At 38.9% G+C, this 23,306-nt stretch overlaps 1 protein-coding gene across 1 annotated transcript in view; it reads left to right on the top strand.

Moving 5' to 3' along the window:
• The window catches only part of fgfr4 (fibroblast growth factor receptor 4), an 81,438-nt gene that overhangs the window by 23,935 nt on the left and 34,197 nt on the right, over positions 1 to 23,306 (top strand). The window contains 7 exon segments of the mRNA XM_030129731.1: positions 11,480 to 11,673; positions 12,153 to 12,303; positions 12,440 to 12,490; positions 17,637 to 17,906; positions 20,527 to 20,616; positions 20,712 to 20,878; positions 21,821 to 21,944. Coding sequence (XP_029985591.1) covers positions 11,480 to 11,673; positions 12,153 to 12,303; positions 12,440 to 12,490; positions 17,637 to 17,906; positions 20,527 to 20,616; positions 20,712 to 20,878; positions 21,821 to 21,944 — 1,047 coding nt within the window.

Here is a 23,306-nt window from a genome sequence, read left to right as displayed (position 1 = left end):
GGTGACAATTCACACTCCACCGTGAGTTCAACTTCAGGGCACCGTCTCTGTGTCCGCAAGTTCATTAGCATGGCTGTGTGTGTGTGTGTGTGTGTGTGTGGGGGGGGGGGGGGGGGGGTTTGGAGGTTTTGGTCCAAGATGTGAGGATTTAGGGTCGTTTCTCAAAACCAACGTTAGGTTTACACGTAGCCGGTAGGGCTGTAAGAAAATATCAGTTCTGCAATATATTGCAATATTTCATTTCCCAATACTGAATCGATATTAAAAAGAACTGTATGGATATTTTTAGGTATTTATTCAAATGTAGATATTGTGAAGGTTCCTTTTAGTTTAGTTTTTTCTTTTTTCTATATTTTATTTATTATTATTATTATTATTATCAACACTTTTATTCAATAATGTTGGTTCCTTTGTTGGATTGAACTCAAATCCTGTTCTGATGTTAGTTGTGAACTAATAGAATCTGAACATTTGAACAGGATCTGAAACTGGAATGTCTGTAAAACAGAATTTCAGTTTGAACACAGTTGGAACATTTGGTGACAGAACATTAGATCCTGTTGGGATCAAATACAAATGTGTTTAGGATTTGTGCAGATTTATGATGGAATTCAATTCTTCAAGGAAATAATCATTTAACCCTTTCATGCATACTGGTCACTCCAGTGGTCACTCCAGTGGTCACTCCAGTGGACAGTTCTTCTCCAGCTGTTCTCTTGTATATTCATGGGTTTGGTTTTTTTATTTGCATATTTCATTTTGCAAATATTTGCATCATCTCATACACTGTAATTCATCCCAGTACTGTCACTTTGCTGTTGTAGATAAACCTGATCTGCACTAACATGTTTGAGTGTAAATCAATTGCTAGCTGTTATTAGACTGTAATTAACAGTTTTCTTAAACAAAAAGTTTTTTTTTTTTTTTTTTTTTTTGCATATTATCTTCCTGAAGTGAGTAATAACTAGTATTAGAGTATGTTAAAATGTGAGAATACATCAGATTAGCTGCAATAAAAATGTTTTCACACAGTATGTCACTTTCTGAAATTGCTTTTTAAATACATGTTTCTTTGCTTCAGAAACTAAACGCAGGGTGTCCAGCTGAGTGCACATTTTTGTAACTCCATAAAAACTGGGTTTGTTAAAAAAAATTTCAGTCAAACTGGGTTTTTTTAAGCCTAAAGAGGAATAAAAACACTCAGGAAAAAAAATCTTGACTAAGATTCTCATAATTTATGCATCAAATGGTTAAAAAAGAAACAAAACCACTAAAAAAATGGCCTTTTTAACTGTATCGTGATATGTCATGACATATCGTATCATGATCCTAGTATTGTGATGTGTATTGTACCGCCAGATTCTTGCTGATACACAGCCGGGTATTTTTGAAAACAAAAAATATCCGGGTGTTTTCAGACATACCTGTGTTTCCATGGCCCCGTATCTGCACACCGTCATGAACATGCCAGGCCTGTAGGTGGCAGACCACCCACTACCTTTAACCAATCACAATCCAGAAAAGAATCACAACAAAAACGTTACTTCTGCTGTCAACCAGTGGAGAGGGAGTTTTACTGGTTTCAGGTCCAAACTAATGCGTGGAACTAATACAATGGAAATGTCTGAGCCACAAAGTGCTTTTCTGCTGAGTCTGAGTGGATGGAAAAGGCTTTGAAGTGTGAGTGGAACCCTGTTCGTTCTGTAGTCGTGAACAGCTGCATCTGTTCTTCAGTCCTGTTTCAGCTTTAGTTCTAGTAGAACGCTGTGCACAGACGTAAATGATGACTTCATTTACCTTCTACTGAACTGGACAGAACAGAGAAAGAACTGGAAAACTAAACATGAAGGAGGCAAGGTTCCAATAGTTTGGGAGTTTTCATTCTAGTTTAGTTTGATTTAGTTTGGAGTTTTTTTTCTTTAATTCAGTTCGTTTTAATTTGTTTTGAAAGCAGGTTTGACAGTTTTTATTAGTTTTCGTTATTTTCTAAATGCTTAGTTGTAGTTCAGTTGTAGTTCAGTTGTAGTTTACTTTAGTTGTAGTTCAGTTGTAGTTCAGTTGTAGTTTACTTTAGTTGTAGTTCAGTTGTAGTTCAGTTTTAGTTCAGTTGTAGTTTAGTTGTAGTTCAGTTTTAGTTCAGTTGTAGTTTAGTTGTAGTTCAGTTGTAGTTCAGTTGTAGTTCAGTTTTAGTTCAGTTGTAGTTTAGTTGTAGTTCAGTTGTAGCTTAGTTGTAGTTCAGTTTTAGTTCAGTTTTAGTTCAGTTGAAGTTCAGTTGTAGTTTAGTTGTAGTTCAGTTGTAGTTTAGTTGTAGTTCAGTTGTAGTTCAGTTTTAGTTCAGTTTTAGTTCAGTTGTAGTTCAGTTTTAGTTCAGTTGTAGTTCAGTTGTAGTTCAGTTTTAGTTCAGTTGTAGTTTAGTTGTAGTTCAGTTTTAGTTCAGTTGTAGTTTAGTTGTAGTTTAGTTGTAGTTCAGTTGAAGTTCAGTTGTAGTTCAGTTGTAGTTCAGTTTTAGTTCAGTTGAAGTTCAGTTGTAGTTTAGTTGTAGTTCAGTTGTAGTTTAGTTGTAGTTCAGTTGTAGTTCAGTTTTAGTTCAGTTTTAGTTCAGTTGAAGTTCAGTTGTAGTTTAGTTGTAGTTCAGTTTTAGTTCAGTTGTAGTTCAGTTGTAGTTCAGTTGTAGTTTAGTTGTAGTTCAGTTTTAGTTCAGTTTTAGTTCAGTTGTAGTTCAGTTGTAGTTCAGTTTTAATTCAGTTGTAGTTCAGTTGTAGTTCAGTTTTAGTTCAGTTGTAGTTCAGTTGTAGTTCAGTTGTAGTTTAGTTGTAGTTCAGTTTTAGTTCAGTTGTAGTTCAGTTGTAGTTCAGTTGTAGTTTAGTTGTAGTTCAGTTGTAGTTCAGTTGTAGTTTAGTTGTAGTTCAGTTGTAGTTCAGTTTTAATTCAGTTGTAGTTTAGTTGTAGTTCAGTTTTAGTTCAGTTGTAGTTCAGTTGTAGTTCAGTTGTGGTTCAGTTGTGGTTCAGTTGTAGTTTAGTTGTAGTTCAGTTTTAGTTCAGTTGTAGTTTAGTTGTAGTTCAGTTGTAGTTCAGTTGTAGTTCAGTTTTAGTTCAGTTGAAGTTCAGTTGTAGTTCAGTTGTAGTTTAGTTGTAGTTCAGTTGTAGTTCAGTTAGTTCAGTTTTAGTTCAGTTGAAGTTCAGTTGTAGTTTAGTTGTAGTTCAGTTGTAGTTTAGTTGTAGTTCAGTTTTAGTTCAGTTGAAGTTCAGTTGTAGTTCAGTTTTAGTTCAGTTGTAGTTCAGTTGTAGTTTAGTTGTAGTTCAGTTGTAGTTCAGTTTTAGTTCAGTTGTAGTTCAGTTGTAGTTTAGTTGTAGTTCAGTTGTAGTTCAGTTGTAGTTTAGTTGTAGTTCAGTTGTAGTTCAGTTTTAGTTCAGTTGTAGTTCAGTTGTAGTTTAGTTGTAGTTCAGTTGTAGTTCAGTTGTAGTTCTGTTGTAGTTTAGTTGTAGTTCAGTTGTAGTTCAGTTGTAGTTCAGTTTTAGTTTAGTTGTAGTTCAGTTTTAGTTCAGTTTTAGTTCAGTTGTAGTTCAGTTGTAGTTCAGTTTTAGTTCAGTTGTAGTTCAGTTTTAGTTCAGTTGTAGTTCAGTTGTAGTTCAGTTGTAGTTTAGTTGTAGTTCAGTTTTAGTTCAGTTGTAGTTCAGTTGTAGTTCAGTTTTAGTTTAGTTGTAGTTTAGTTGTAGTTCAGTTGTAGTTCAGTTGTAGTTCAGTTTAGTTGTAGTTCAGTTTTAGTTCAGTTGAAGTTCAGTTGTAGTTCAGTTTTAGTTCAGTTGTAGTTCAGTTGTAGTTTAGTTGTAGTTCAGTTGTAGTTTACTTTAGTTGTAGTTCAGTTGTAGTTCAGTTGTAGTTTACTTTAGTTGTAGTTCAGTTGTAGTTCAGTTTTAGTTCAGTTGTAGTTTAGTTGTAGTTCAGTTTTAGTTCAGTTGTAGTTTAGTTGTAGTTCAGTTGTAGTTCAGTTGTAGTTCAGTTTTAGTTCAGTTGTAGTTTAGTTATAGTTCAGTTGTAGCTTAGTTGTAGTTCAGTTTTAGTTCAGTTTTAGTTCAGTTGAAGTTCAGTTGTAGTTTAGTTGTAGTTCAGTTGTAGTTTAGTTGTAGTTCAGTTGTAGTTCAGTTTTAGTTCAGTTTTAGTTCAGTTGTAGTTCAGTTTTAGTTCAGTTGTAGTTCAGTTGTAGTTCAGTTTTAGTTCAGTTGTAGTTTAGTTGTAGTTCAGTTTTAGTTCAGTTGTAGTTTAGTTGTAGTTTAGTTGTAGTTCAGTTGTAGTTCAGTTGAAGTTCAGTTGTAGTTCAGTTGTAGTTCAGTTTTAGTTCAGTTGAAGTTCAGTTGTAGTTTAGTTGTAGTTCAGTTGTAGTTTAGTTGTAGTTCAGTTGTAGTTCAGTTTTAGTTCAGTTTTAGTTCAGTTGAAGTTCAGTTGTAGTTTAGTTGTAGTTCAGTTTTAGTTCAGTTGTAGTTCAGTTGTAGTTCAGTTGTAGTTTAGTTGTAGTTCAGTTTTAGTTCAGTTTTAGTTCAGTTGTAGTTCAGTTGTAGTTCAGTTTTAATTCAGTTGTAGTTCAGTTGTAGTTCAGTTTTAGTTCAGTTGTAGTTCAGTTGTAGTTCAGTTGTAGTTTAGTTGTAGTTCAGTTTTAGTTCAGTTGTAGTTCAGTTGTAGTTCAGTTGTAGTTTAGTTGTAGTTCAGTTGTAGTTCAGTTGTAGTTTAGTTGTAGTTCAGTTGTAGTTCAGTTGTGGTTCAGTTGTGGTTCAGTTGTAGTTTAGTTGTAGTTCAGTTTTAGTTCAGTTGTAGTTTAGTTGTAGTTCAGTTGTAGTTCAGTTTTAGTTCAGTTGTAGTTCAGTTGTAGTTCAGTTGTAGTTTAGTTGTAGTTCAGTTGTAGTTCAGTTGTAGTTCAGTTGTAGTTTAGTTGTAGTTCAGTTTTAGTTCAGTTGAAGTTCAGTTGTAGTTCAGTTTTAGTTCAGTTGTAGTTCAGTTGTAGTTTAGTTGTAGTTCAGTTGTAGTTCAGTTGTAGTTCAGTTGTAGTTTAGTTGTAGTTCAGTTGTAGTTTAGTTGTAGTTCAGTTGTAGTTCAGTTTTAGTTCAGTTGTAGTTCAGTTGTAGTTTAGTTGTAGTTCAGTTGTAGTTCAGTTGTAGTTCTGTTGTAGTTTAGTTGTAGTTCAGTTGTAGTTCAGTTTTAGTTCAGTTGTAGTTCAGTTTTAGTTCAGTTTTAGTTCAGTTGTAGTTCAGTTGTAGTTCAGTTTTAGTTCAGTTGTAGTTCAGTTTTAGTTCAGTTGTAGTTCAGTTGTAGTTCAGTTGTAGTTTAGTTGTAGTTCAGTTTTAGTTCAGTTGTAGTTCAGTTGTAGTTCAGTTTTAGTTTAGTTGTAGTTTAGTTGTAGTTCAGTTGTAGTTCAGTTGTAGTTCAGTTTAGTTGTAGTTCAGTTTTAGTTCAGTTGAAGTTCAGTTGTAGTTCAGTTTTAGTTCAGTTGTAGTTCAGTTGTAGTTTAGTTGTAGTTCAGTTGTAGTTCAGTTGTAGTTCAGTTTTAGTTCAGTTGTAGTTCAGTTGTAGTTCAGTTGTAGTTTAGTTGTAGTTCAGTTTTAGTTCAGTTGTAGTTCAGTTTTAGTTCAGTTGTAGTTTAGTTGTAGTTCAGTTTTAGTTCAGTTGTAGTTTAGTTGTAGTTCAGTTGTAGTTCAGTTTTAGTTCAGTTGTAGTTTAGTTGTAGTTCAGTTGTAGTTCAGTTGTAGTTTAGTTGTAGTTTAGTTGTAGTTCAGTTGTAGTTCAGTTGTAGTTCAGTTGTAGTTTAGTTGTAGTTCAGTTTTAGTTCAGTTGTAGTTCAGTTGTAGTTTAGTTGTAGTTCAGTTGTAGTTTAGTTGTAGTTCAGTTGTAGTTCAGTTGTAGTTCAGTTATAGTTTAGTTGTAGTTCAGTTGTAGTTCAGTTGTAGTTCAGTTATAGTTTAGTTGTAGTTCAGTTGTAGTTTAGTTGTAGTTCAGTTGTAGTTCAGTTGTAGTTCAGTTTTAGTTTAGTTGTAGTTCAGTTGTAGTTCAGTTGTAGTTCAGTTTTAGTTTAGTTGTAGTTCAGTTTTAGTTCAGTTTTAGTTCAGTTGAAGTTCAGTTATAGTTTAGTTGTAGTTCAGTTGTAGTTTAGTTGTAGTTCAGTTGTAGTTCAGTTTTAGTTCAGTTGTAGTTTAGTTGTAGTTTAGTTGTAGTTCAGTTTTAGTTTAGTTGTAGTTCAGTTGTAGTTTAGTTGTAGTTCAGTTGTAGTTCAGTTGTAGTTTAGTTGTAGTTCAGTTGTAGTTCAGTTGTAGTTTAGTTGTAGTTCAGTTGTAGTTCAGTTGTAGTTTAGTTGTAGTTCAGTTGTAGTTCAGTTGTAGTTTAGTTGTAGTTCAGTTGTAGTTCAGTTGTAGTTTAGTTGTAGTTCAGTTGTAGTTCAGTTGTAGTTCAGTTTTAGTTCAGTTGAAGTTCAGTTATAGTTTAGTTGTAGTTCAGTTGTAGTTTAGTTGTAGTTCAGTTGTAGTTCAGTTTTAGTTCAGTTGTAGTTTAGTTGTAGTTTAGTTGTAGTTCAGTTTTAGTTTAGTTGTAGTTCAGTTGTAGTTCAGTTGTAGTTCAGTTGTAGTTCAGTGGTCTCTTTTCTCTTCTTCTCTGTGCTCCTATTCAAATCAATCCCAGACAGGACTCTGCTGCTTTAGTCTCCATGTTTCCAGGTAGAGTGGGGACCAGAAGACGACTGGAAACCACAAGTGAACACAAGTGACGGAGAAAAAAGTGTCAGATGGTACCGCTAGCTAAAATTGCTCAAGCAAAATTAATCGATTTCGTATCAATCCGACATTGACAATGACGAAAACAAAGGGAATTTTATCCATAATTCTTATCCGTTTTAGTTAGTTTTGTAAACACACAATACAGTTTCAGTTATGTTTTTTTCTTTTAATTATAGTTTTTATTTATTTCAGTTAAGGAAAATGTTTTTTCAATTCTAGTTTTGGTCATTTCGTTAGTTTTCGTTAATGATAACCTTGGAAGGATGACGATGTGGAAACACCTCAGAAAAGCCTTATTTTGTATCAAGTAAATACATGCAGATCCTGTTAAGCAGATGCACTGGGTGCTAATTAGCTAAGATGCTAACATTGGCTAGCACCAAACTTCCTTATTTTCTCATTTCATACTTGGACCTTCTCTGATCAGCTCCATCCTCTTCCTCTAAACTGGATCATCACATCCGAGAACCTCGGTTTTCACTTTTCCCTCGGTTTACACACAAACCTGAAAATGAAGATTTGCTGACATCTTCACTTTGGTCTGAGTTTTTAGAAACCTTTGTTTTCAGTTCGCGTGCCTGTCGTTGACGTGTAAACGATAGACACAAACGCAGAGAAAAACCTCCGTTTTCAAAAATACCCAGCTACATGTAAACGTAGCACAAGTTCGCAGAGTACAGTTCTGCGAAGTCGGTGAGTCCAGTCATGGTCATCGCGGGCCCAGAGGCGGGACTTCCTGTTAACTCCAGTCTGTCTGTAATTGAACGGCTGCTACTGGTGACCTTTAACCCTGTCTCCGCTGGATTTACACCATCTGCTCCAGAACGGATTTACCTCCAATCACCACAATATGTGACTCGATCTGATTTCAACACATTTGTACTATTTACATGTTGTTTACATTTTTATACATTTTGTATATTTTTCAAAACTGGACCAAATGTGGTTGAATCCCATCTGATAATACAGACGTACTTCACACTATTCTGCCTCTGGTGCGTGTTACAACATTATATCACATCATGTCGTTACGGTCATGTAGTCAATTAAACATTTCTAAATTAAGTTTTTGCAGAAGCCACCATTGCATTTGAGAGTAGCACCAAGTGCATTATGGGACATTTACAGCCAAGTCTACAGGAGTCACCAGCCAGTGCATCTGTGGTTTAAGCTAGCAGACAAGAAGAACACCTGGGTGTTCCACGGGTTCTTGGTTTATGCCAACTTTTATTTGAATACGACGGAGAAGAAGAGAAAAGATACGACAAAGCTAAAACTAAAACTAAGCATTTAGAAAAAAATGAAAACTAATAAAAACTATCAAACCTGCTCTAAAAACTAATTAAAACGAATTGAATTAGAGAAACAAAAGTCCAAACTAAATAAATGAAATGAATGAAAAGTCCAAAACTATTGGACCCTGGGTTAACACTTGAGATCTGACAGCTCTTTGTTGCCTTCAGGTGTTTGTTCCATATTTCAACCTGAAATTTGGAGACAATTTCTACATTGTTCATCAAATAATAAAGAAAGAAATCTGTGACAAACATCATATAAATGAGGAAACTCTTCCATTTATCAAACGTATGATTGTTCTCTTCTCTGCTTTGTCCTCTTATTTTTTTTTTCTGGTTAAAATCATTACCTCTACACGTACTCTGAGCGATTAGGAAAAAAAAAAAAAAACAGGCAGCGTTTCACTTCAACAAGAGAACAGATTGGCTTTTCACTAAACACTCGCAGGAAGCAATCAGACAGAAAATTGCCCTGGAAAATTGCTCATTCTGACTGAGCCAACAGTGAGCGCTGAGGTCCCATTCAGGGCGCACATATGCTTCAACAAGTGAGTTTGTAAATGGGCGAGCGAGGCGGTGAATGGGCGGCACTGTGGCTGATGGGTGACACCATAGTGGGTTAGGGTTATCAGGGCACTCTATCACTGGTTCCTGGTACGGCGGTAAATGAACGCCAGTGTTGAGGAACATGGTGCTCTTCTGTTTTCAGACCTTTCACAGGTAAACTGAAACCCCACAGTGTGTTCAGCTCCTTTATGGTGTTCACTGGTTCCAGGCATTCAGCTGTAGAACCCTTCAGTTTACTCCACTGCACTGTGACCAAAGGAAATATCTGACTGCACTGACTTCCCTGCTTACGTTTCCTTCTCAAATTGCACATTTTGGTCGAACACTTCTGACTGAGAGGTTCCATTTGCAGCAGATTTAGCTTTAACATCATAATACAGTAAAGAACTTTTAATGCAATTTGAAAGTTCTCTAGTGTTTAGAAGAAACAAATTCCACCGTCAGAGGCAAGATCCACAGTGACTAATGCTGCGTTTCCACTACGTTTCAACCGCCTTGACTCAGCTCGACTCTCCTCCACTCTGGTACCAGCTCCTGTTCCAGACCGTTTCCACTCTGGTACCAGCTCCTATTCCAGACCGTTTCCACTCTGGTACCAGCTCCTGTTCCAGACCGTTTCCACTCTGGTACCAGCTCCTATTCCAGACCGTTTCCACTCTGGTACCAGCTCCTATTCCAGACCGTTTCCACTCTGGTACCAGCTCCTATTCCAGACCGTTTCCACTCTGGTACCAGCTCCTGTTCCAGACCGTTTCCACTCTGGTACCAGCTCCTATTCCAGACCGTTTCCACTCTGGTACCAGCTCCTGTTCCAGACCGTTTCCACTCTGGTACCAGCTCCTATTCCAGACCGTTTCCACTCTGGTACCAGCTCCTATTCCAGACCGTTTCCACTCTGGTACCAGCTCCTATTCCAGACCGTTTCCACTCTGGTACCAGCTCCTATTCCAGACCGTTTCCACTCTGGTACCAGCTCCTATTCCAGACCGTTTCCACTCTGGTACCAGCTCCTGTTCCAGACCGTTTCCACTCTGGTACCAGCTCCTGTTCCAGACCGTTTCCACTCTGGTACCAGCTCCTGTTCCAGACCGTTTCCACTCTGGTACCAGCTCCTATTCCAGACCGTTTCCACTCTGGTACCAGCTCCTGTTCCAGACCGTTTCCACTCTTGTACCAGCTCCTATTCCAGACCGTTTCCACTCTGGTACCAGCTCCTGTTCCAGACCGTTTCCACTCTGGTACCAGCTCCTATTCCAGACCGTTTCCACTCTGGTACCAGCTCCTATTCCAGACCGTTTCCAATTCACACGTCCTGGTCTCCTATAGGACACGTCCTGGTCTCTTATAGGACACGTCCTGGTCTCCTATAGGACACGTCCTGGTCTCTTATAGGACACGTCCTGGTCTCTTATAGGACACGTCCTGGTCTCCTATAGGACATGTCCTGGTCTCCTATAGGACATGTCCTGGTCTCCTATAGGACATGTCCTGGTCTCTTATAGGACACGTCCTGGTCTCCTATAGGACACGTCTGTGTCTGTCTTTTCTAAACAGGCGTGTGTGTCCCAGTCAGATCCATAATAGTGTCTGTAAAGTCCTTCTGGTCCATGTTCACTGATGCATGACTCAGTTCCTGCAGTCGAACAGTCAGATCCATCGTCTATAAATGGATCCTTTATCCTGATCATGTCTGTCAAACTAACAAATAAGAGCATGGATGGAAACAAAAAGGACATGGGACATTTATTCAGCTAAACTCTGTTCTGTTCATATTTGTGTCAGACCTGTTCAGGTCATCAGCTGGATGGTCCTTTCACTTCTCCATGGAATGGATCAGTGTGCAACCTTCTTGTCCTTCAAATTGAACATGTGTCCCTGCTCATAGATTCTACAGCTGATATATCTGATGGATAAACCTAGTGCGTTGAACAGATTTACACCAGTAGAATCTCCAAGGTGGACCAGAATGTTCTGTTAGATTTGAAAAGTCCAACCCAGTGACTGGACTGGATTTACCACCATGATATTCAAAAGAGTTCAGGTCAAAGGTCATGTTTGGTCATTCTATGGAGCTGCAGACGGATTAAAGGCACTATTTGACTATTCTATGAATGAAGGATCTAGAAGTGGATCCAAGTGCATCAGAGCTACGATGGAGTTTGTTGTAAATCTTGGTGTTTGAAGGTGATGACGAATGGAGCTGAGTTCAACATGTGGAGGTTTAGAGAGATGGACCAGGTCAAAATATGGAACCAGAAGAAGATCCAACTGGGAATCAAACCGACAACTGTGGATGAGGAAGACGAGGACAGAGGGACAGGAAGGACAGAGGGACAGAGGGACAGAGGGACAGGAAGGACAGAGGGACAGAGGGACAGAGGGACAGAGGGACAGAAGGACAGAGGGACAGAAGGACAGAGGGACAGAGGGACAGGAAGGACAGAGGGACAGAGGGACAGAGGGACAGAGGGACAGAAGGACAGAGGGACAGAAGGACAGAGGGACAGAGGGACAGGAAGGACAGAAGGACAGAGGGACAGAGGGACAGGAAGGACAGAGGGACAGGAAGGACAGGAAGGACAGAGGGACAGAAGGACAGAGGGACAGGAAGGACAGAAGGACAGAGGGACAGGAAGGACAGAGGGACAGGAAGGACAGGAAGGACAGAGGGACAGAAGGACAGAGGGACAGAAGGACAGGAAGGACAGAGGGACAGAAGGACAGAGGGACAGAAGGACAGAGGGACAGAGGGACAGAAGGACAGAGGGACAGAGGGACAGGAAGGACAGAGGGACAGAGGGACAGAAGGACAGAGGGACAGGAAGGACACAGTTTTAGTTAACCTTCCTCTCCTTCTTCAGGTCTTCGTGTTTCCAGACCTCTGATCCTGCCTGGTTACCCAGAAAACACCACAGCGGTGGTAGGAGGCGGGGCCACGCTGGTGTGTAAAGTCCACCGGCCGGCGTCCACCAGGGTCCAGTGGTTGAAGACAGAGGTTAGCAGCTCCTCCACAGGGCAAAGCCAGGGAGAACAGCTGCACCTGAGGGCTCTGACGGTGAGAACAAAGATGAACCACATGCAAAAATTATGGAGGTCAATCTGTCTCATCACATTTGGAATTATAAAAGCCACTGAATTTCTAGCACTGAGCTTTTTTACACTGAAATTGAGTATCTGATTTTTTTTTTTTTTTTTGCACTGAAATTAAGTCGGTGAATTTTTTGTCTCTCAGTTTTACTATGTTCATAAATTTAGAATTAAAAAAAAAAATTCAGATCACACATCCGGGACACCAAGGATAAGCAATCAGTTCTATCTCAAGTGGAACCGCCAGCCAATCAAGTTATGCTAGGTTGGTCATGTGACGCCGGAAAAAATTCAGATACTTAATTTCAGTGCAAAAAAAAATTCAGTGATAGAAATTCAATGGCTTTTATAATTCAAAATCTGATGACAGATTGACTTCCATAAAAAATGTCCTGGAATGTCTTTGAATTCTTCCCTTCTATGTAATAAACATCTGCGTCTGCGTAGGCTCTGCAGAGTAACGCTTCCAAAGTGTACACTCTGCATCTGACCAACATCAGTGTGGAGGATGCAGGAGAGTACCTGTGCATGGCAGAGAGCGTCCACTCAGGACAGACGCTCCAGGCCATGCAGTCAGCCTGGCTGGAGGTCCTACCAGGTGAGGACATCCAACAGTTTAGAGCAGGGAGCGCTTCTGCTCACATTCCATATAAGAACAGGACTAGAACTACAACACAGCTTCTGTCTGATCATGCACTGACAATTCACAACACTCTGGAACTTTAATCTTTCAGGAAGGATCATTTCCCGTACTGTGGAGCTGACTGCTGCTCACATCCCTACAGGTACAGTTACTCTTTGGTTTGTCCTAAAGCAGGGTTCTCAAACTCCTGTTCTTTCAGGTTCCACATTTAGTCCGATCTGATCTGCAGTGGACCCAACCAGGAAAAGAAGAATAGAATAACCTTTAAATAATGACTATTCCAAATTTTTGCCTTTGTTTTTGTGGAAAAACCCCATTAAATTATGAAAATACTTACTTTTATAAACTATCCAAACAAAAAGATGTGAATAACCTGAAAAAACTGACATTTCTTCAATAAAATCAGTGTAATTTTCTCAGTCTTCTTCCTCCACTTCTCATTAGTCCATGTGCATTCTGGATCAGATCTCCAAAGACACTAAACACTGAGGAACAGGAAGAAAAGAGTTCAAACTGGACTGAATTTAATACAGACATTTCAGGTTGGACACATTTTATTGGTACAGGAGAGTTTGGAAATGGAAATATTTTCATAATTTAATGTGATTTTTTGCACTAAAACAAAGACAAAAATTTGAAGTTGTGAATTCAACATTTTTTTGCTTAATTCAATTTTTTTTTACTTAATTGAAGATTTTTTTTTTTTTGCTTAATTCAAATTTTTTTCCTTAATTCAAGCAAATTTTTATTTTACTTTTTTTTTTTTTGCTTAATTCAGTTCAAGACTGTGGAATTTTTGCACTGTGCAAATTCATCCATTTAGTGTGTTTGCCCTGATGAATATGAAATATGGGTGTTTCTGCCAGAATGCGCAAAATTGGGAGGAGTAGATGCAAATATTTATTTAGCGTGTGCAATGTGATTGACCAAACCTGACACTGATTGCGGTGGCTGATTTTGCATCTATATTTAGTGCGTCTGAAAGGCAGGTTTTGACTCACAGCTTCGCGCAAAACTGGCTGCAGGTGTTAGAGCGAGGAAGCGCATAGTCACAACCAAAGGCAAAGCAGAGAACTAATCTGATCTGATCACAGCAACGTTTTTGGAAAGACGGAAGAAAAATAATAATAATTTGAAACATATGGCCCCCCACTTTATGGGCCTGCCCCCAACTCCCGGTTCCACCAGTGGCACATCACCATTAGACCAGCACGTGCATTTTTTAGCATGAGTAAGCACATTTGTGCCTGTTATTTAGAATAGAATAGAATAGAATAGAATAGAATGTCTTTATTGTCATTGTACAGGTACAACGAAATTTTTAAAAAGTGCAGTCGTCCTAGGTGCCATAAAAAGAAGTACAAATAATGCATATAAAAGAGTATAAAAACTAAAATATAAAAGAAAAACCCTGACGGCATAAATATCTAAAAAAAAAAAAAAAAGCAGCATAAAAAAGAGTGTTACTCGAAGTATAAAAGACACATAAAACATCATCATATACTCTGATGATATTTGCGATCTTAGTAAATCAGGCCCTAAGAAGTTCAAACAGTCAGGTCCAAAGTAGAAGGCATCTGTTTGCTGCAGAATTATCCACGGTTCCACTTCTGCTGTGACTCATTCTGGTTAACGATTTGGGTGAGTATCTCGTCAAAAGTAACAAAAGGTGTAGAACAGAAGGTGTCTCACATGTGCTCACAGCTCTTCTGTGTGTGTGTTCAGATTAAATCAGTCTCAGTGAATCCAAAGGAACTTTGTGTTGGTAAATGACAGTTGTTCAAATGGACAGGATTTCACTTCTGTTCAACATGTTGATGCTCATATGAACTATGTTTTCAGCTCCAAAATGAACCATTTCAGCACAATTAATGCTATATTTTCATGTCACAAATGGACAAGTTCTATTTGAACTGAACTGAGCTGAAAAACAAATCTTCTCTTCTTTTGGATTCCCCAGTTTTTCTTCCCAGATTCTCTCCTCCATATCACATGTTTTATTTGTACAGGTTCAATCTGGAGTATGGTGCTGATCCATCCTGCTTCTGTTCCACCAATACATACATGAAGAATGGCACACAGCACTGTTTACATCAACACTTTTACAATAAGAAGCATTTTTAGACACAAAGAACAATTCTAGATTGTTCTTTCCTCTTTAGTCTGATGCTAAACTATCCAATAAATAATAGTGCTCCTAGTTTTTGCACAGGGATCATTAGTGTAAACGCTGACATGGCTGCAGAGCATCAGTATGATGGGATCCACAACAACCATGTCACATCCGTCCACTGACACATTTAGTGTTTTTGTGTCAGCTGGGATTGTTTTAGATCCACAATACCAACATTTAGGAAGAAGAGCACAATTAGCAATAGGAAGTCTAGAAGTTTATTCCTAATAAAGTACTGGGACTGACCAGAGCATCATGGGTAATGTCACGTCCGTCCACCAGCAAAAGTTTTCACATCCACGTGCTATTCCAAATCCAATATTTATGAAAATAGAGCTTCCACTGTCAGAGAATATCAGTAGTCTGTGCACAGATGGATTAGCATTATTTACACACACTTCTGTGACTGTAGGACAACTGTTCTGGACACAAATGGACACTCATGTGACCCTGAAGGACATTTGAGCTGAAGGATGCAGTGTTAAAGGTGGAGTGTGGACCGTGTGTGGGCTCCTACACCAGCGTCCTCCTCCTCATGTAGGAGTGGATGCCCACTCCCTTAGATCTGCAGTGAACCTTCACCTTCACCCCCCCCCCCCCCCCACACACACACACACACACAGATTTCCTCTCCAGGCCCGTCCACTGTCACACTGCTACATGTTCATTAGCTATGTCCTGCCTTCTTCTTCTTCTTCTTCTTCTTTTTTTGAATGGAGTGCCCTTACTTGCTCTTTCAGTCCTACAATAATCCACAACATGAACAAAACCAACCAAGACAGGGAGGAGAAAGGCAGGACTGGAGGGGGTTAAGGGCAGCTAGGCCTCCTGGTCTCCATGGTAACGTCATTGTGTGAGTTGGAACTGGCCAGGGAACATAATGTGGTTCAGGAGTTTAGAGGTCATAGTTGAGGAGGTGGACACTGGCTTTGGAGAGGAGATCAAGAAAAAAGCAGCAGATTTATGTGTACGTGTGGACTGGAACATGTGTCCTTGTCAAAGATCTGTATGGTTTTATACTTTGAACAGGTCTGAAGGAACTGAGTCCACACTCAACTGCTGCAGTCAGACTAATGCTGCTGCGTTTCCTCTACGTGGAACCAGCTCGACTCCACTCTGGTACCAGGTCCTATTCCAGACTGTTTCCACTCTGGTACCAGGTCCTATTCCAGACTGTTTCCACTCTGGTACCAGGTCCTATTCCAGACTGTTTCCACTCTGGTACCAGGTCCTATTCCAGACCGTTTCCACTCTGGTACCAGGTCCTATTCCAGACTGTTTCCACTCTGGTACCAGGTCCTATTCCAGACCGTTTCCACTCTGGTACCAGGTCCTATTCCAGACCGTTTCCACTCTGGTACCAGGTCCTATTCCAGACCGTTTCCACTCTGGTACCAGGTCCTATTCCAGACCGTTTTCATTCCAGGATACTACAGACTTTACAGTACCTGGTCTTCATAGTGATGCGGTGCGTTACTTCCGTGTTGTCTGTTCAGAGTTGCTGATAAACTCACTCGTTGCGTGTTGTCTCATCTGAATTTTTACGTCGGCCACCACAGACTGAATCTCCTGGACCGACCATGGTGTAGTTTTGGCTGTTCTCATGTGGGTTAATGTACCCACAGATTTACTGTCCACTTAAGCATATGTTTTTTGTAAAAGGGCGGGTCACAGAGAAAACTGTCTGACCAATCAGTGGTCTGCAGTGTTTATACATCACGGTTTAGTATCCCTTGGAACCTCAGCAGAGGTGAGACCAAAAAACTAGTACCAGGTACCAGATTCCAGGTCCTTTTTCATAATGAAAATGCAAAAAGGCCGAGCCGAGCCGGTACCACGCAGTGGAAACGCAGCACAAGGTTATTATCATTAACGAAAACTAACGAAATGATGAAAACTACAATTGAAAAAACATTTTCATTAACTGAAATAAATAAAAACTAGAATTAAAAGAAAAAACCATAACTAACTGAAACTGTATTGTGTGTCTATAAAACTAACTAAAACACATAAAAATTCTGGATCAGATTCCCTTGGTTTTGGTCTTTGTCAATGTCAGATTGATGTTCAATGGATTTCTTTGTCTCTCTCAGTTTTCTGTGCTGTCTCCATACGACACTTTTTGCTCCGTCACTTGTGTTCACTTGTGGTTTCCAGTCGTCTTCTGGTCCCCACTCTACCTGGAAACATGGAGACTAAAGCAGCAGAGTCCTGTCTGGGATTGATTTGAATAGGAGCACAGAGAAGAAGAGAAAAGAGACCACTGAACTACAACTGAACTACAACTGAACTACAACTGAACTACAACTGAACTACAACTAAACTACAACTGAACTACAACTGAACTACAACTAAACTACAACTGAACTACAACTGAACTACAACTGAACTACAACTAAACTAAACTACAACTGAACTACAACTGAACTACAACTGAACTACAACTAAACTACAACTGAACTACAACTGAACTACAACTGAACTACAACTAAACTAAACTACAACTGAACTACAACTGAACTAAACTACAACTGAACTACAACTGAACTACAACTGAACTACAACTGAACTAAACTACAACTGAACTACAACTGAACTACAACTGAACTACAACTAAACTACAACTGAACTACAACTGAACTACAACTGAACTACAACTAAACTAAACTACAACTGAACTACAACTGAACTAAACTACAACTGAACTACAACTGAACTACAAATAAACTACAACTGAACTACAACTGAACTACAACTGAACTACAACTGAACTACAACTGAACTAAACTACAACTGAACTACAACTGAACTACAACTGAACTACAACTGAACTACAACAAAACTAAAATTAAACTAAAACTAAAGTAAAACTAAGCATTTAGAAACTAATGAAAACTAATAAAAACTATCAAACCTGCTCTTAAAACAAATTCAAACGAACTGAATTAGAGAAAAGAAGTCCAAACTAAATAAAACTAAACTAGAATGAAAAATCCAAAACTATTGGAACCTTAGTGGAAACGCGGCTTTAGAAAGTGGTAAGAAAGCACGACGATTAAACCGAACGGCCTTCATCGTAGTGTGCCTCCATTTTTGTGCTTCTCCCATTCCTCAGATGTTCTGGAGGACCTGAGTGAGGACACCAGTGAACATCTGCTCTTAGAACCCGGTAATGTGCTGAAGCTCCGCTGCGACCTGAACACCAGGCCCGGCATGGCGGTCAGCTGGTACAAAGAGAGCGTCCGAGTTCTGCCCACGCCTCGCATCCAGATCCGCGGGGCCGTCATGGAGATCACAGATGTGACGTATGAGGATTCAGGCGTTTACGTCTGCGTTCTGCGAGGAACCAAAGAGCCGCTGAGGAACTTCACCATCACTGTGGCAGGTATAAAGGTGCACGGCACAGGGGTCAAACATGCGGCCCGTGGGCCAAAACCGGCCCTCCAAAGGGTCCAGTCCGGCCCACGGTATGATTATACAAACTGTGAAAATAACACTGAAGATATGAACACTGACTGGTGTTGAACTGGTTTGACTTCAGGGGTCACACACAGACAAGTCCAGTTAGTGCATCAAAACCCTTTAACATCGTCATTCTGGCTGTTCCTAAAGCTTTTGTGCATTTGTAGATCTGATCTGTGAATTGAGTTAATATTAAGCTGACACATAATATTGTAGAAGTTATTCTTATTTTAGTTCCAAATCCCAAACTTCCAGATTTCAACAATAATATGACTGTTACCAAATGTTTGTGTAACATTGGTTATAATGCACATGTACAAGTGATAAGATGAGGCATAATATTAAAAATTGCACTTATTTTTCTGGGGGGTTTTGCTGGTTATTCACATCTTTTTTGTTTGGATAGTTTGTAACTGTAAATATTTTCATAATTTAATGTTTTTATTGCACTAAAATAAAGACAAAAACTTGGAGTTGTCATTATTTATAGGATATTATGCTATTATTTGAATGGTTTGGCCCGCTTTAGATTGAATAAGGCTGAATGTGGCCCCTGAACTAAAATGAGTTTAACACCCCTGGTGTAAGTGGACAAACAAACACTGTGGAGTCAGAGCCTTGATGGTGCACCGTTCCCACTTGGAAAACCAATAGTCATACCAGCTCCACCTTGGCTAGCCAAAATAGAAGCTGAAATCCAACTTCAGGGATGGAGTTTTAAGATTGGGATTGGGAACTAGAAAAGCACTCGGAGAACGCAGACCTCTGAGACAGATCTGCCCCCCCCGATCACCACCATAATTTAATCATTTCTTCCTTGTGCCAGTATCAACATTTCCTGAAAATTTCATGAAAATCCATCCATAACTTTTTGACTTATCTTGCTAACAGACAAACAAACAAACAAACAAACAAACACACACACATGCAAACACACAAAGCAGACTGATCCCAGTAGCTCCTGGCGGAGGTAACTGGCATTGCTGTTAAGACAGAATGCACCATAAACTGTGTTACAGATGAAACAATATGTTTCCCTTAAGACACAGGTGTCAAACATGCGGCCCAGGGCCCAAATCTGGCCCACCTAAGGGTCTAATCCAGCCCACGGGATAAATTAGACCAGAGCTGTGAAAAGTCATGTTAGTTCAGTTCCACATTCAGCTAAATTAGATCTGCAGTGGGTCGAACCAGTAAAATAAGAATAGAATAATATAAAAATAATGTCAGCTCCAAACTTTTCTCTATGTTTTAGAGCAAAAAAAAAGTTGATCTCCATTCTGAAAAGGTTTCCATCTACAAACTATCCTTTCAAAAGATGTGAATAACATGAACAAACTGAAAAGAATCAGTGTAATTTGAACACTATTCTGCCTCCGTTTATCATTTACACATTTACATTATAACTGACAGATCACAGTGGATCTACAAACACACCAAACATTTATTATCAGACAGAATATTGTTAAAATTCTACTGACTTCTCTGAAGACATTTCAGGTTGTTCGTATTTGTTCAGATTATTCACATTTTTTTTTGTGAAATTATACTTTGTTTTAGTGGAAATACATACAAATATTTACATTTACAAAGAGAAAAGTTTGGAGTTGTCATTATTTCTATGTTCTTATGATAGTATTTGTTTCGTATTGAGTTTTTATGATAGTATTTGGTCCTGTCCACTGCAGATTGAACTGGTCTAAATGTGGAACCTGAACTAAAAGGATTGGTCAGATCTTAGTGGAATTTTTGCATTTCACAAACTCATCCCATGGGCTGGACTGGACCCTTTGGTGGGCCGGACTGGACCCTTTGGTGGGCCAGATTTGGCCCCTGGGCCGCATGTTTGACACCTGTGAATTAACACATTTGAATTCAGGTTTCACATACAGACCGGTTAGATCTCAGTTGGGTCAGATCAGTAAAATAGTATCATAATAAACCCATAAATAATGACAACTGCAGATTTTATCTTTGTTTTAGTGAAAAAAACGTAAAATTATATGAATATGTTTACATTAACAAACTATCCTTTTACAAAAGATGTGAATAACCTGAACAAATATGAACAAACAGAAATGTCTAAAGAGAAATAAAAGCATTTTTTTTAACCAATATTCTACCTGTTATTAAATGTTTTGTGTATTTTTCATTGTAATGTAAGTTATAACACGTGTAAATGATAAACTGATAAACTGAGGCAGAATATTGTTAAAAATGCACTTGTTTTTCTTAAGACATTTCAAGTTGTTCCTGTTATTCAGATTTTTAAGGAAACATTGTAGATGTAACCATTATCATAATGTAATTTCACTGTTTTCACTGGTGTTATTTTCCTGGTTGGGTCCACTGCAGATCAGATTGGACTGAATGTGGAACTGGACTAACATGAGTTTGACACCTCCGCCCTCACAGCTGTAAAATGACAGGATTACAGAAACCCCAACAGTCTTCAGTCCTCATCACTCTGTTCCTGTCGCATTTTTAATTTTTTTTTTTTTTTCATGTGTTTTCCAAATGTTTCACACTTTTTATCCTTCCAGACTCTTTGGGTTCAGGTGACGATGACGAGGATAACGGCTTCGATGACACGTCAGCTGAGATTGAGAATGACCAGGTTTACATTTCCAGAGGTGCGTTGCTTACTCACTTGTGTCCTTCCACTTATTGAGGGGCTTCTCCAGGACATTATGACACATGGGTTAACATGTGGTGTCGCCTCCAAAAGGTCCCTATTGGACCCACATCCAGCGGATGGAGAAGAAACTGCATGCCGTCCCTGCGGGCAACACGGTCAAGTTTCGATGTCCGGCCATGGGTAGCCCCATGCCGAGCATCCGCTGGCTGAAAAACGGACGGGAATTTAGAGGCGAGCATCGCATCGGAGGCATCAAGGTGAATGTGGAACTGAACTGACAGTGGTCATCATAAAGCAATGTACTCCACATCTGATTTAATGTAAACTCATCCAGACAATCTGGCAGAAATTTGAGGACTTACCAGAGAAAATGAACCCTTTTAATGTGACTGCTAGAGTTTAAACCGGTGTTGTACGTAGGGATGGAACAATTACCGGAATAACGATAAACCACGGTTGCAGATGGTTAATATTACCGTTTAAATTCTAATTCTCATGATAACTGTGTTTGATTACTGCACTTTTAGGGGAAAAAACCCCATGTAAAGATTTGCTTTAATGTCAAATATTTGAGTATAGTTTGAATTTATTACAATTTTATTTTTCTAAACCTAATATTTGGAACCAATATTCACTTTTAAAGTCTGTGAAAAGGTTCGTTAAACATCTGTGTGTTATTTATGCAATAAATTATATACATTTTTCAAATCAGATTTTATATATTTTTTGTGTCTTTTTTGTCCTTTTGTGTTTTTATAGTAGGTTAAAGTGAAAAAATAACAGACAGATGATGTAGATGAAGTTGTGCTGAAAAAACAGATCCAAACATGGGTATAGTAAACATTTGTTTCTATAGTATATAAAGGCCAAATCAAAAGGACTGAAAAACAGACAGAATAGACTCAGACCACTAAGGGTTAATATGTGAATGTTTCTGACACAGAAGGAACAGTGGGACTGGTATTTGTTTTTTTGTTTTTTAAATACAACTTGGTTAAATTCTTTCAGTGTGTATTAGTACTTTTTGAACATTTTGAGCACAATTTCAATATTATCATGATAATAATGATAACCATGATAATTTTGGTCACAATAACCGTGATGTGAAATGTTCATCTGGTTCCATCCCTAGTTGTACGTCAGGCGTGGTAATCCTGTTCCATTGATCCAAACCTGTTATTTGGTTCTTCATTGTTCAGCTGAGACATCAGCACTGGAGTCTGGTGATGGAGAGCGTGGTGCCGTCAGACAGAGGAAACTACACCTGTGTGGTGGAGAACAAATATGGATCCATCGCTAACAGCTACATTCTGGATGTCCTCGGTAAGTCTAAGACAGACGCTTTGATTCTGACACTGGTGTGGACACTAAAGTGCTCCAAGGCAGCACTCCTGAAAGGGGATTTTTGTTTACATTTGGGATCATAATTTCACATCATGTCGAGCTGATCAAACAAACAAACAAACAAACAATCATAGAAAAAAAATTCAGTAACTGACAAGTTTATAAAGAATATGTGAAAATTTAAAGACAAAACAAGAATTTAATGCATTCTGCAAAGTTATTCTAACGACAAACAGATGAATGATGACTGAACTGAACCTGAGAATTTACAGACTCTACTCCTAGAACTCCTCCTCCTCCTCCTCCTCCTCCTCCTCTGTCTTCTCCCCCTCCTCCTCCTCCTCTCTGTCTCCTGACATAAATATGTTCATTCACTTCATAAGATCAGATTGTTTATACTCTGTTCATACAGTTTGATGGTTCAGTTTCTGTCTGAACAAAAAAGGCTTTTACTTTCAATTATTACAAAGAATTTATTCCCAAAAATATGAATAAAATCACATCTAGAATCTGAGGTTTTATTGTATTTACTTCACAAATTTTCTTTATTTGTATTTTTTAAACAGTTGCTCTCTTCTACATAAATGCATTAAAATAATCAGTAAAATAACTTTTCAAAGTGTATGTGTTTGTCATTGAATTGTGTCTTTTCTTCAGTATCTGTGTTGAGCCTCTACAGTTCTAGACCCTTGAACTAACTCACACTGGGACTCCTATAGAAGTGTCTTATGACCAGTTTTCTTTTCTTTGACATCCTTTACATCCTAATTACTGAGCACACACACACACACACACACACACACACACACACACATGTCCAAATGTCCATGTAAATGACTCCACTCATATTCAAATCCGTCTAGCTGATGTGACCCAGACAGAACAAATACAAACAGACTGAAAACTGACGTTAGCGCTCCAACTAGCAGGTTCCTTTGACAAGTAGATGGAGTGACAGCGGGGACGGCCAATCACATGTACGTTAGCAAAACCACAGAGCCAATCGGAGAGTGACATTTACGTTAGAGGCGGGACTTCTAGCAGAGACCGACTGTTAACCCTTTGTGTGCCAGACTCATTGCCTAAACACTCCGGACAGCGGTTGGACTGATAGTGAGTACACAGTAGTGGATGGATATTGGTAGGGACGTGTCCCTAGTGTCCATACGCAGTTCTACGCCTCTGCATTTTTTACGTGTCAAAAAGCAAAAATAAAAATGTGTTGTAACGACTTGAAACTTTTTTGAAAAGTAAAAAGTAGGACAGTTAATGGCCAATGCTTATGAAATTAGATTACAGCCTCTGGTCTTTGGTGGTGGGGGGGGTGGGGGGGCGCCTGGC

This window comes from Sphaeramia orbicularis, unplaced genomic scaffold (assembly GCF_902148855.1).
Source record: "Sphaeramia orbicularis unplaced genomic scaffold, fSphaOr1.1, whole genome shotgun sequence".
Taxonomy (NCBI): Eukaryota; Metazoa; Chordata; class Actinopteri; order Kurtiformes; family Apogonidae; genus Sphaeramia; species Sphaeramia orbicularis.
This window is presented reverse-complemented; position numbering and strand designations above follow the sequence as displayed.